General features: G+C 48.7%; 1 protein-coding gene across 1 annotated transcript in view; it reads left to right on the top strand.

Moving 5' to 3' along the window:
- adam22 (ADAM metallopeptidase domain 22) overlaps nt 1-12345 on the top strand; it is a gene marked incomplete at both ends in the record, with an annotated part of 108409 nt that overhangs the window by 94448 nt on the left and 1616 nt on the right. Inside the window, 6 exons of the mRNA XM_080767285.1 lie at nt 212-302; nt 2038-2091; nt 2513-2713; nt 6037-6137; nt 8109-8175; nt 12224-12345. The exon at nt 12224-12345 is cut by the window's right edge and continues 5 nt beyond it. Coding sequence (XP_080623411.1) covers nt 212-302; nt 2038-2091; nt 2513-2713; nt 6037-6137; nt 8109-8175; nt 12224-12345 — 636 coding nt within the window. The remainder of the gene's footprint in view (nt 1-211; nt 303-2037; nt 2092-2512; nt 2714-6036; nt 6138-8108; nt 8176-12223) is intronic.

The following is a 12345-nucleotide window of genomic DNA, read 5'->3' as shown; positions in this document are numbered from 1 at the left end:
AATGTGACTGATGGTCAGTGTTAATGTGACTGATGGTCAGTGTGACTGATGGTCAGTGTTAAAGTGACTGATGGTCAGTGTGACTGATGGTCAGTGTTAATGTGACTGATGGTCAGTGTTAATGTGACTGATGGTCAGTGTGACTGATGGTCAGTGTTAATGTGCCTGATGGTCAGTGTGCCCCCCTCCCCCCCTCTGTGTGTATCATCAGGTGCGGTCAGCACCAACGTCATCATCGGTGCCGTCGTGGGCTCCTTCTTGTTCCTGGGACTCATCCTGGCCGGCACAGCCTGGGCCCTGAAGTAAGAATTATATGTTTAGTTACACTATATATGTATTTAACCCTGGCCCTGAAGTAAGAATTATATGTTTAGTTACACTATATATTTATTTAACCCTGGCCCTGAAGTAAGAATTATATGTTTAGTTACACTATATATTTATTTAACCCTGGCCCTGAAGTAACGGTCACATGTCACTCACTCCTGATCAATTAATTATACTTTATTTACACTATATATTTATATTTATTTAACCCTGGCCCTGAAGTAACGGTCACCTGTCACTCACTCCTGATCAATTAATTATACTTTATTTATACTATATATTTATATGTATTTAACCCTGGTCCTATAAGTAAAGGTCACAATGTGAAACCCAGATTCGGCACAAACAAGGGACTAAATTATTTCCGCTCCTGTGGAACGCCCTGCCAACAACAATAAGGATACTCAGCAGATCTCATGAACTCTCAGAACGATAATGATAATCTATGTAGGGGTGGGCAACTGGCGGCCCGGGGGCCACATGCGGCCCCCAGCTTCACTTAATGCGGCCCTCATGAATACTGATATAGTATTGATTTCAGCTGTTATAATTCCAAACCCGCTTTAGTTACTTAATGACTAGTATTAAATGACTAGTATTAAATGACTAGTACTTAATGACTAGTATTAAAATGGTATTGCCTTTTTGTGTCCAACGTAGTTATGTTAACAGTTCATATGAAGTTAACATAACTATAACTAAATGCATTTAAAATTCAATAAAAAGGTTACTTGTCAGAATTCCAATTCAAAAATAGCAAAAAAAATATGCAGGTTTTCAATTCAAATATAGCAAAAATAGCCGATCTACAAGCTCAAAGCGCGTCGCAACGCGACGTGTTTTGAGCTTGACAAAACAAAGCTTTATTTTTGCTACGACAGTGATATGCACTGTGGCCCCTCTGGAGTGAGTGTGGAGATATATTGGCCCTCGCCATCGTCAAAGTTGCCCATACCTGAATGAGGTTCTCAGGATGATAATGATACTCTATGAGGTTCTCAGGATGATAATGATACTCTATGAGGTTCTCAGGATGATAATGATACTCTATGAGGATCTCAGGATGATAATGATACTCTATGAGGTTCTCAGGATGATAATGACACTCTATGAGGTTCTCAGGATGATAATGATACTCTATGAGGTTCTCAGGATGATAATGATACTCTATGAGGTTCTCAGGATGATAATGATACTCTATGAGGTTCTCAGAACGATAATGATACTCTATGAGGTTCTCAGGATGATAATGACACTCTATGAGGTTCTCAGGATGATAATGATACTCTATGAGGTTCTCAGAACGATAATGATACTCTATGAGGTTCTCAGGATGATAATGATACTCTATGAGGTTCTCAGAACGATAATGATACACCATGAGGTTCTCAGAACGATATAATGATACTCTATGAGGTTCTCAGGATGATAATGATACTCTATGAGGTTCTCAGGATGATAATGATACTCTATGAGGTTCTCAGAACGATAATGATACACCATGAGGTTCTCAGAACGATATAATGATACTCTATGAGGTTCTCAGGATGATAATGATACACCATGAGGTTCTCAGAACGATATAATGATACTCAGCAGGTCTCATGAGGCTCTCATAATGACCTCAGGTCAGAATGACCTCAGGTCAGAATGACCTCAGCGTGTCAGTCCGTCGTGTCTCATGTTGTGTTTGCGTCGTTGTTCCACCAGGAGCTACAGACAGAGACGCTACATGGAGTCTGAGGTCCACCGAAGATTCTGCCGGTTTGTTAACATCTGATATGATACATGCATACTGATATGAATCACATTATGATACATACATACTGATATCTGTCAACATGCATCCAACACTATGTTAATCTGACAATATGCATCCAACACTATGTTAATCTGTCAATATGCATCCAACACTATGTTAATCTGACAATATGCATCCTGCTCTTCCTCTTCCTCCTCCCCCTCCCCCCCCTCCTCCTCCTCCTCCTCCTCCTCCTCCTCCTCCTCCTCCTCCTCCCTCTCCCTCCCCCTCTCCCTCTCCTCCTCCTCCTCCTCCTCCTCCTCCTCCTCCTCTCCCTCCCCCTCTCCCTCTCCTCCTCCTCCTCCTCCCTCTCCCTCTCCCTCCCCCTCTCCCTCTCCTCCTCCTCCTCCCCCTCCCCCTCCCCCTCCCCCTCCTCCTCCACAGCCCCGTACCTCCGGGGGACTATGTGAAGAAGCCGGGAGACGGCGGGGATTCGTTCTACAGCGACATGCCCCCGGGCGTGAGCTCCAACTCCGGCGGCAGCTCCAAAAAGAGGTCTGGCTGTCTGTCTAACCTGCAGCTCACTCTGTCCTTCACCCCATCCATTCACTCCATCTCCCAGAACATCTCCCTGTTTGGCTTCAGGTAGTCACGCTGCTCCACTCCGCCTTATGACGCATGCTCCACCAGAGAGAGAGAGAGAGAGAGAGAGAGAGAGAGAGGGTCTGGGAACACTTTAGATTCCATGCACGGTCAGAAGAAGCTGTCAGTGCCCATATACCTGAAGGCGGGGTTTGGCGAAAGGGCCTTTCTGTGTGGAGGTTTGCATGTTCTAAAAACATGCAGTAATCCTGGTCTCTATAACTGCCTCCCCCTGGCCAGCCGGGGCGCCTGATGGAGGGGAAAGGAACTGGTTGGAATAACGTGTTCCTTCCACGCGCTACGTCCAACCAGGGAAACTCCCCCCTGTCAGGTGTAAAGGAGCAACTTGGACACTCAGGCATGAAGGAAGCATGAGTTCAAGTCCGTTGCTCTCCCATTGTCCCCCATATATGGGGACTAGGTTGGTCTCCCCTTGTCCCCCATATATGGGGACTAGGTTGGTCTCCCCTTGTCCTCCATATATGGGGACTAGGTTGCTCTCCCCTTGTCCTCCATATATGGGGACTAGGTTGGTCTCCCCTTGTCCCCCATATATGGGGACTAGGTTGCTCTCCCCTTGTCCCCCATATATGGGGACTAGGTTGCTCTCCCCTTGTCCTCCATATATGGGGACTAGGTTGGTCTCCCCTTGTCCCCCATATATGGGGACTAGGTTGCTCTCCCCTTGTCCCCCATACATGGGGACTAGGTTGGTGGAGGGTGTGTAGAGCCCAGGATCACATTAGATGATTGACACAGGGGTGAAAAAAGGGTTACAAAATCGTGGGATAAAAAAAAGCTGTCTTTTGCGTAATTTCCGGTCTTTTAGACAAAGAAGCTCCGCCCACGGCCCACGCGGCAGGGTTGCCACGCCGGCCCGGATTCCCAGGAAGAGCAGCTTCGCCCCAGCGGCGGAATGCCGTGTGGGCGGAGCCTCTTTTCCATTCACCAGATGGATAGAAACCCGGAAATGACGCAAAATACAGCTTCTTCTTCTGTCCGCACATGGAAGTTCAAGTGTTCCCAGGCTGAGAGAGAGAGAGAGAGAGAGAGAGAGAGAGCAATGCTGACTCACACACGCCGTCACAATCCGCCACTTGAGAGTGTCTGCAGGTGTGCGTGTGTGTGTGTGTGCGTGCGTGCGTGCGTGTCTGCGTGCGTGCGTGCGTGTCTGCGTGCGTGCGTGCGTGTCTGCGTGCGAGCGAGCCAGGCTCTATACCGTTGTGCATATCACGCTTCTTTTTAAATGATGAGTCATTTAGTTTTCCCACCTGGGCACCGTTTCCATCAGCTTGTTGCTAATAAGTGATGATACCAACATTTCATCAACATTATCATCTAATATTTGGGCCTACACCTACACCTGGCCATAGGCCTACACCTGGCCATAGGCCTACACCTGGCCTAAAAAGCCACAGGACATTAAATTTAACGATTTAATGTCAAACCAAGTAATGGTAGCAAACCTGGAAATGAGGGCCCAGGTTGGAAGAGTTCTGTTTGCTTTGGGGCACGTGGGTTAGAATCCACAACGTTAATTCATTTAACTTTGGGCCCCTTTCAGAGTTTAATGAACTCTCTGGATGTCGAGAAGCATTTCAGAGCATGGTAACTGGGTACCACGGAGGATGGGATCATCCTGTTACCATGGTAACTGGGTACCACGGAGGATGGGATCATCCTGTTACCATGGTAACTGGGTACCGCGGAGGATGGGATCATCCTGTTACCATGGCAACTGGGTACTGCATAGGATGGGATCATCCTGTTACCATGGTAACTGGGTACCGCAGAGGATGGGATCATCCTGTTACCATGGTAACTGGGTACTGCAGAGGATGGGATCATCCTGTTACCATGGTAACTGGGTACCGCGGAGGATGGGATCATCCTGTTACCATGGCAACTGGGTACTGCAGAGGATGGGATCATCCTGTTACCATGGTAACTGGGTACCGCGGAGGATGGGATCATCCTGTTACCATGGTAACTGGGTACTGCAGAGGATGGGATCATCCTGTTACCATGGTAACTGGGTACCGCGGAGAATGGGATCATCCTGTTACCATGGTAACTGGGTACCACGGAGGATGGGATCATCCTGTTACCATGGTAACTGGGTACCGCGGAGGATGGGATCATCCTGTTACCATGGTAACTGGGTACTGCAGAGGATGGGATCATCCTGTTACCATAGTAACTGGGTACCGCGGAGGATGGGATCATCCTGTTACCATGGTAACTGGGTACCACGGAGGATGGGATCATCCTGTTACCATGGTAACTGGGTACCGCGGAGGATGGGATCATCCTGTTACCATGGTAACTGGGTACTGCAGAGGATGGGATCATCCCGTTACCATGGTAACTGGGTACCACGGAGGATGGGATCATTCGTTCATTGGCCGTGACGTTGCCTCCCTCACTGCTGCTGTTACCATGGCGCCATAATGTGCTCCTCCCATTTGCATGGCCCCGCCCACTCTTCACAGCCCCGCCCACAACATCAACATATATATATATATTTCATATACAGACATTGTAGATTGTTGCGAACGCAGTGATTGCGAATGCAGTGAGCACTTACTATGAGACCTAGCAGATCATGTCTGTCTGTCCGTGTGTCCGTGTGTCCGTGTGTCTGTCCCGCTATCCAAATATGGAGTGTGTTGCATCAGCAATCACTCAGCTCCATATATGGGCACAAAAGGGGCCAGGTCCACATATACAGTAACAGCGGGACAGACACACAGACAGACAGACAGACAGACATGATCTGCAGGGTCTCAGCTGCGTTCGCTTCCCGCGTTTGCGCGTCTTACTGGTATATGAATATTCATACATTCATTCTGATCTCAAAGTGCATTTATTATAATGTTTTGGTCTGTTATTATTCTACGTAATGTCCGGTTGGGACCTCTCATCCAGAATGTCCTCTTTTAGTGGATGAGAGGAAGAATCTGTTATTATTCTACGTAATGTCCGGTTGGGACCTCTCATCCAGAATGTCCTCTTTTAGTGGATGAGAGGAAGAATCTTCAAACGTGAATCATTCCGTCCAATTCTAACCAATGCTGATGACTAATGAGAAGTTGTGTTGCGTGTGTGTGTGTGTGTGTGTGTGTGTGTGTGTGTGTGTGTGTGTGTGTGTGCGCGTGTGTGTGTGCGCGTGTGTGTGTGTGTGTGCGCATGTGTGTGTGTGTGTGCGTGTGCGTGTGCGTGTGTGTGTGTGTGTGTGTGTGTGTGTGTGTGTGTGTGTGTGTGTGTGTGTGGTGTGTGTGTGTGCGTGTGCGTGTGCGTGTGCGTGTACGTGTACGTGCGTACAGATCTAACGGCCTGTCACACTCGTGGAGTGAGAGGATTCCTGATGCCAAACACATCTCAGACATCTGTGAGAACGGCAGACCCAGGAGCAACTCCTGGCAAGGTAGACCGTTAACATTTACATTTACACGTTCCATGCTAAACACCTCATGCCTATAAACTTATTGTTTTACTATTTTGCTGAACATTTTTGAATAGTTGAAAATGGCCCGGTCTACAAGCTCACAACGTGTCGATGTGTAGATTGTCTAGTTGAACTGTTCAAAAATGTTTTTCAAAGTAGTAAAAATAAAAAATAAAAAAAGGCAAAGAAGTTTAGGGATAAGGGGTTTAGCGGGGACGAAAACGCGTGTTCTCGGTGGCAGAGGCCGCGGCTAATACAGAAGCTAATGGCTATGAAGAAACGGAAGACATTCAGAGGGGCAGGACAGTGGCGTGCACAGACATTTAGAGGGGCAGGACAGTGGCGTGCACAGACATTTAGAGGGGCAGGACAGTGGCGTGCACAGACATTTAGAGGGGCAGGACAGTGGCGTGCACAGACATTTAGCGGGGGCAGGACAGTGGCGTGCACAGACATTTAGCGGGGGCAGGACAGTGGCGTGCACAGACATTTAGCGGGGCAGGACAGTGGCGTGCACAGACATTTAGCGGGGCAAGGACAGTGGCGTGCACAGACATTTAGCGGGGCAAGGACAGTGGCGTGCACAGACATTTAGAGGGGCAGGACAGTGGCGTGCACAGACATTTAGAGGGACAGGACAGTGGCGTGCACAGACATTTAGCGGGGCAAGGACAGTGGCGTGCACAGACATTTAGCGGGGCAGGACAGTGGCGTGCACAGACATTTAGAGGGGCAGGACAGTGGCGTGCACAGACATTTAGAGGGACAGGACAGTGGCGTGCACAGACATTTAGCGGGGCAGGACAGTGGCGTGCACAGACATTTAGAGGGGCAGGACAGTGGCGTGCACAGACATTTAGCGGGGCAGGACAGTGGCGTGCACAGACATTTAGAGGGGCAGGACAGTGGCGTGCACAGACATTTAGAGGGACAGGACAGTGGCGTGCACAGACATTTAGAGGGACAGGACAGTGGCGTGCACAGACATTTAGAGGGGCAGGACAGTGGCGTGCACAGACATTTAGCGGGGCAGGACAGTGGCGTGCACAGACATTTAGAGGGACAGGACAGTGGCGTGCACAGACATTTAGAGGGGCAGGACAGTGGCGTGCACAGACATTTAGCGGGGCAGGACAGTGGCGTGCACAGACATTTAGCGGGGCAGGACAGTGGCGTGCACAGACATTTAGCGGGGCAGGACAGTGGCGTGCACAGACATTTAGAGGGGGCAGGACAGTGGCGTGCACATACATTTAGCGGGGCAGGACAGTGGCGTGCACAGACATTTAGAGGGGCAGGACAGTGGCGTGCACAGACATTTAGAGGGACAGGACAGTGGCGTGCACAGACATTTAGAGGGGCAGGACAGTGGCGTGCACAGACATTTAGAGGGACAGGACAGTGGCGTGCACAGACATTTAGCGGGGCAGGACAGTGGCGTGCACAGACATTTAGAGGGACAGGACAGTGGCGTGCACAGACATTTAGCGGGGCAGGACAGTGGCGTGCACAGACATTTAGCGGGGCTGGTGCTCAAGTGAAAAAAGAGCACCTTGTGCGATGCGTGGAACCGCCTTAATAGAGGGTCGCAGTCCCTCCCCCTTTCAGAACGACGAGTGGCCCAGGAAATAAATCTCAATGCATTTTTCCCCCATAGGCTTTTCTTAAAGTATTTATTTAAAGACGGTTACGCCGCAGGACAAAGCCAACTCGGATCGTAACAAATCATGACAACGAACACAATGTTTTGGGGCCGATCAAATAATTTATAAGATGAAAAACAAAACAAATAATCTTGTCTCCTGCCTTTATTTTCTTCTTTCTAATGATTTGATTGGCCCAAAATATATATATATATATATATATAGTGAGTGGACAACGTAAGAAGCTGATCTCTGATTGGCTGTCTTTGTGTAAGAAGAAACTCTCTGATTGGTTGTCTTTGTGTAGGTAACGTGAGTGGACATCGTAAGAAGCTGAGAGGGAAGAAGTTCCGCGCTCGCTCCAACTCCACAGAGTAAGTGTGCTGTGGGTCAAGTTACAATGGACCCTTATGGGTCTGTAACTCTGAGAGTGTTCAAATGGAACGAAATGGATTCCATTCGTACACTCTCAGAGTTAAATTAACATTGATTTTACAATAATAAATTGGGGGTCCAGGAGATAGAAATGCCATTACATTGGGGGGTCCTTGCAATTAAACCGGTTGAGAATCACTGCTAGAGCCGTAACATATCTTCTCTTATGGGGGTCCCTGGTGTATCTTATGGGGGTCCCTGGTGTATCTTATGGGGGTCCCTGGTGTATCTTATGGGGGTCCCTGGTGTATCTTATGGGGGTCCTGGTGTATCTTATGGGGGTCCCTGGTGTATCTTATGGGGGTCCCTGGTGTATCTTATGGGGGTCCCAGGTGTATCTTATGGTCCCTGGTGTATCTTATGGGGGTCCCTGGTGTCTCTTATGGGGGTCCCTGGTGTATCTTATGGGGGTCCCTGGTGTATCTTATGGGGGTCCCTGGTGTATCTTATGGGGGTCCCTGGTGTATCTTATGGGGGTCCCTGGTATTTCTTATGGGGGTCCCTGGTGTATCTTATGGGGGTCCCTGGTGTATCTTATGGGGGTCCCTGGCATGTCTTTTCAAATGGGGGTCCGCTGGGCTGATTAGTGTCCATTCGAACAAGTGCGCTAAATATGTATGTATTTATTTTTGCAACATTTCACAGCGATTTCTATATGATGGTATCATTTACAATTTAGTCCTTCTAGACCCCAGTGGGGGGGGGGGGGGGGGGGGGGGGGGGATACTGTAGGGGGCTGACAGACTATGGGCTGTATTTTGCGTGTCTTAAGTACCAGGTCTTATTCCCTATAACTTGAGTAAACTAAAGACCTGGGAGGCGTGATCAATGCTCTTTGGCTATTCTGAGTGGCCAAAGAGCATTGACCACGCCTCCAGGTCTTTAGTTTACTCAAGTTATAGGGAATAAGACCTGGTACTTAAAGGACCACTTCACCACTTTTCAACCTATCTTCATATAATAGGTCCTCACTAATAATCATCAAAGAAATGGCGCAATTTCGTTCTACTCGGTCTGTGTCTCATATAGGAGGGCTGTGGGCAGTTCAGAAACCGTTTTCCAGTGACATCATCGATGGGGAATACAAGCTAATAAAAACGGCAGGCTTTCTAGTCCTGAAAAGTTGCAATGCGAAAATGGAAGCCATCGTTCTCACGATAATGAAAATCTAAACATTACATTTTTGTAAAAAAAAATCTTGTTTAAAAAATAATCTGCCTAATGATGATGTCACTGGAAGACGGTTTCTGAACTGCCCACAGCCCTCCTATTAGACACAGACTGAGTAGAAAGAAATCGTGCCATTTTATCATGATTATTAGTGAGGACCTATTATATGAAGATAGGTTGAAAAGTGGTGAAGTGGTCCTTTAAGACACGCAAAATACAGCCCACAGTCTGTCCCCCACAGAACACGCGTGTTCTGTCTCTGTGTCCTCCACAGAACACGCGTGTTCTGTCTCTGTGTCCTCCACAGAACACGCGTGTTCTGTCTCTGTGTCCTCCCAGAACACGCGTGTTCTGTCTCTGTGTCCTCCCAGAACACGCGTGTTCTGTCTCTGTGTCCCCCACAGAACACACGTGTTCTGTCTCTGTGTCCTCCACAGAACACGCGTGTTCTGTCTCTGTGTCCTCCCAGAACACGCGTGTTCTGTCTCTGTGTCCTCCCAGAACACGTGTGTTCTGTCTCTGTGTCCTCCCAGAACACGCGTGTTCTGTCTCTGTGTCCTCCACAGAACACGCGTGTTCTGTCTCTGTGTCCTCCCAGAACACGAGTGTTCTGTCTCTGTGTCCTCCCAGGTGGAGACCTCGCTGTGCCCCGATCTAGTTGTTCGTATAGTTGGTTATATTCCTATAGCAGTAATAGTAATAGTAGTAATAGTAATAGTATAGTAATAGTAATAGGATAGTTGTCGTTGCAGTTGGTGTTTCTGGGTCTCATCCACCATCGTGTCTTTGCATCTTTTGGCTGATGTTTTCTTCACAATGTCTGTCTCCTCCCCCCCCTCCTCCTCCTCCTCCCCCTCTCCTCCTCCTCCTCCTCCTCCTCCTCCTCCTCCTCCTCCCCCCCCCTCCTCCCCCTCCTCCTCCTCCTCCTCCTCCTCCTCCTTTTTTAATTCATGTTGTTTTTTTAATTTATTTTCCTTCCTTCCTTCCTTCTCTCCTTCCTTCCTTCCTTCCTTCCTTCCCTCTCGTTGTCTCGTGTCCATCCCCCCCTTCCCCCCACAGGTATTTAACCCCTCGCATCCTAACTGCGTGTTGTGATGTAACTAAATGGGTAGAAGATGTGAATAGAAACCCTCGTGGACCTTACTTTAGGTCAGTGTCGATTTTGGCAGAAAAGTTTGACTTTTGAATATAGTTTTCATTTAGTTTTAGTCACATTGTAGTCACCTGGAATGCCTTTGCCTGTGTTAGTTTCAGTCGACTAGATGTCACGTGATTTCAGTCGACTAAATCTACAGTTGATTCAGTCGACTGAAATGTATTTTGGCGGGCCTTGATGCCGTCGTAATGACTGTTTTTACACCTGCTGAAAATAGCAGATCTACCGAAAATACATTTCCCAGACTTTTGTCAAGGACCCCCAAATTGACCCCCTCATTAGCCCACGGACCACCATTTGAAACAATATACCAGGGACCCCCAAGTGAAGGTTTTTATGGCTCTGAGCAGTGATTCTCAACCCGTTTAATGTCGAGGGCCCCCAGTTTGACATGCATTAGTCTACGGACCCCCCATTTAATGGTATTTCTATCTCTGGGACCCAAATTCATATTGTAAAGATCAATTTAACTCTGAGATTACAGACCCATAAGGGTCCATTTTGGTCCCTAACTATCTTTTAGCTGGGGACCCCTGGGGTCCCCGGACCCCACTTTGGGATGTTCTTCCTACTAGTTGTCAGAGGAAAGGTTTTCTCTGCAGGAAACACAAACACTTGTTATTGCTTTCATATTATGAAACATCTATTGAGGGGGGCACGGTGGCGCCCCCTAGGGGGCACGGTGGCACAGTCGGTAGTGCTGTCGCCTCACAGCTAGAAGGTCCTGGGTTCGATTCCCGCTCGGGACGCTGTGGGCGCTGTGGGCGCAGGTGGCGTGTTTCCTCCTCCGCGTCATCAGTGCCCATACCCGAAGGCGGGGTTGACGAAAGGGCCTTTCTGTGTGGAGTTTGCATGTTCTCCCCGTGTCCCCTAGGGTAGGTACCCTCACATGTTCTCCCCGTGTCCCCTAGGGTAGGTACAAAAAACATGCAGTAATCCTGGTCTCTAAACTGCATCCCCCTGGCCAGCCGGGGCGCCTGATGGAGGGGAAAGGAACTGGTTGGAATAACGTGTTCCTTCCACGCGCTACGTCCAACCAGGGAAACTCCCCCCTGTCAGGTGTAAAGGAGCAACTTGGACACTCAGGCATGAAGGAAGCATGAGTTCAAGTCCGTTGCTCTCCCCAGGTTGGCGGAGGGTGTGTAGAGCCCAGGATCACATTAGGTAATTGACACAGGGGTGAAAATGGGTTACAAAATCTTGGGATAAAAAATTATATTTTATAATATATTAAAAAAAAGAAACATCTATTGAATGAGTTGTGTTGTGTTGTGTTGTGTTGTGTACTTGTGATAATTTAATTGGATAATTGTCTTAGGTCTCACTCACACCTTCACATCTAGCAGACAACATTGTTGGATGCTAGATGTAAACAAAGGGTTAAGTGTCATGGCCGCCCCGATGCATTTCCAATGGAAGTCACATGGTTTGACACAACATTTCTGTTGTACGGCTTTCGGCTGTGTTTCGACTGCCCCCCCCCCCCCCCGCCCCCCTCATACAACAGAACAGACAGACGGACGGACAGACAGACAGACAGACAGACAGACAGACAGACAGACAGACAGACAGACAGACAGACAGACTCCTATACACTCTGTCTCATTATACTCCAAGAGACAAGGTCACGCCTGAACGATGTCACTTCCTGTCCCACACAGGACGCTGTCCCCGGCCAAGTCTCCCACGTCCTCCACGGGTTCCATCGCCTCCAGCCGCCGCTACCCGTACCCCATGCCCCCCCTCCCCCCCGACGAGCAGCGGAAGGCCAACCGCCAGAGCG

Source organism: Protomyctophum bolini (genome assembly GCF_963924005.1).
Source record: "Protomyctophum bolini genome assembly, chromosome: 7".
Classification (NCBI taxonomy): Eukaryota; Metazoa; Chordata; class Actinopteri; order Myctophiformes; family Myctophidae; genus Protomyctophum; species Protomyctophum bolini.
Note: the sequence above shows the minus strand (reverse complement) of the source record. Positions and strands in the feature narration are given on the sequence as shown.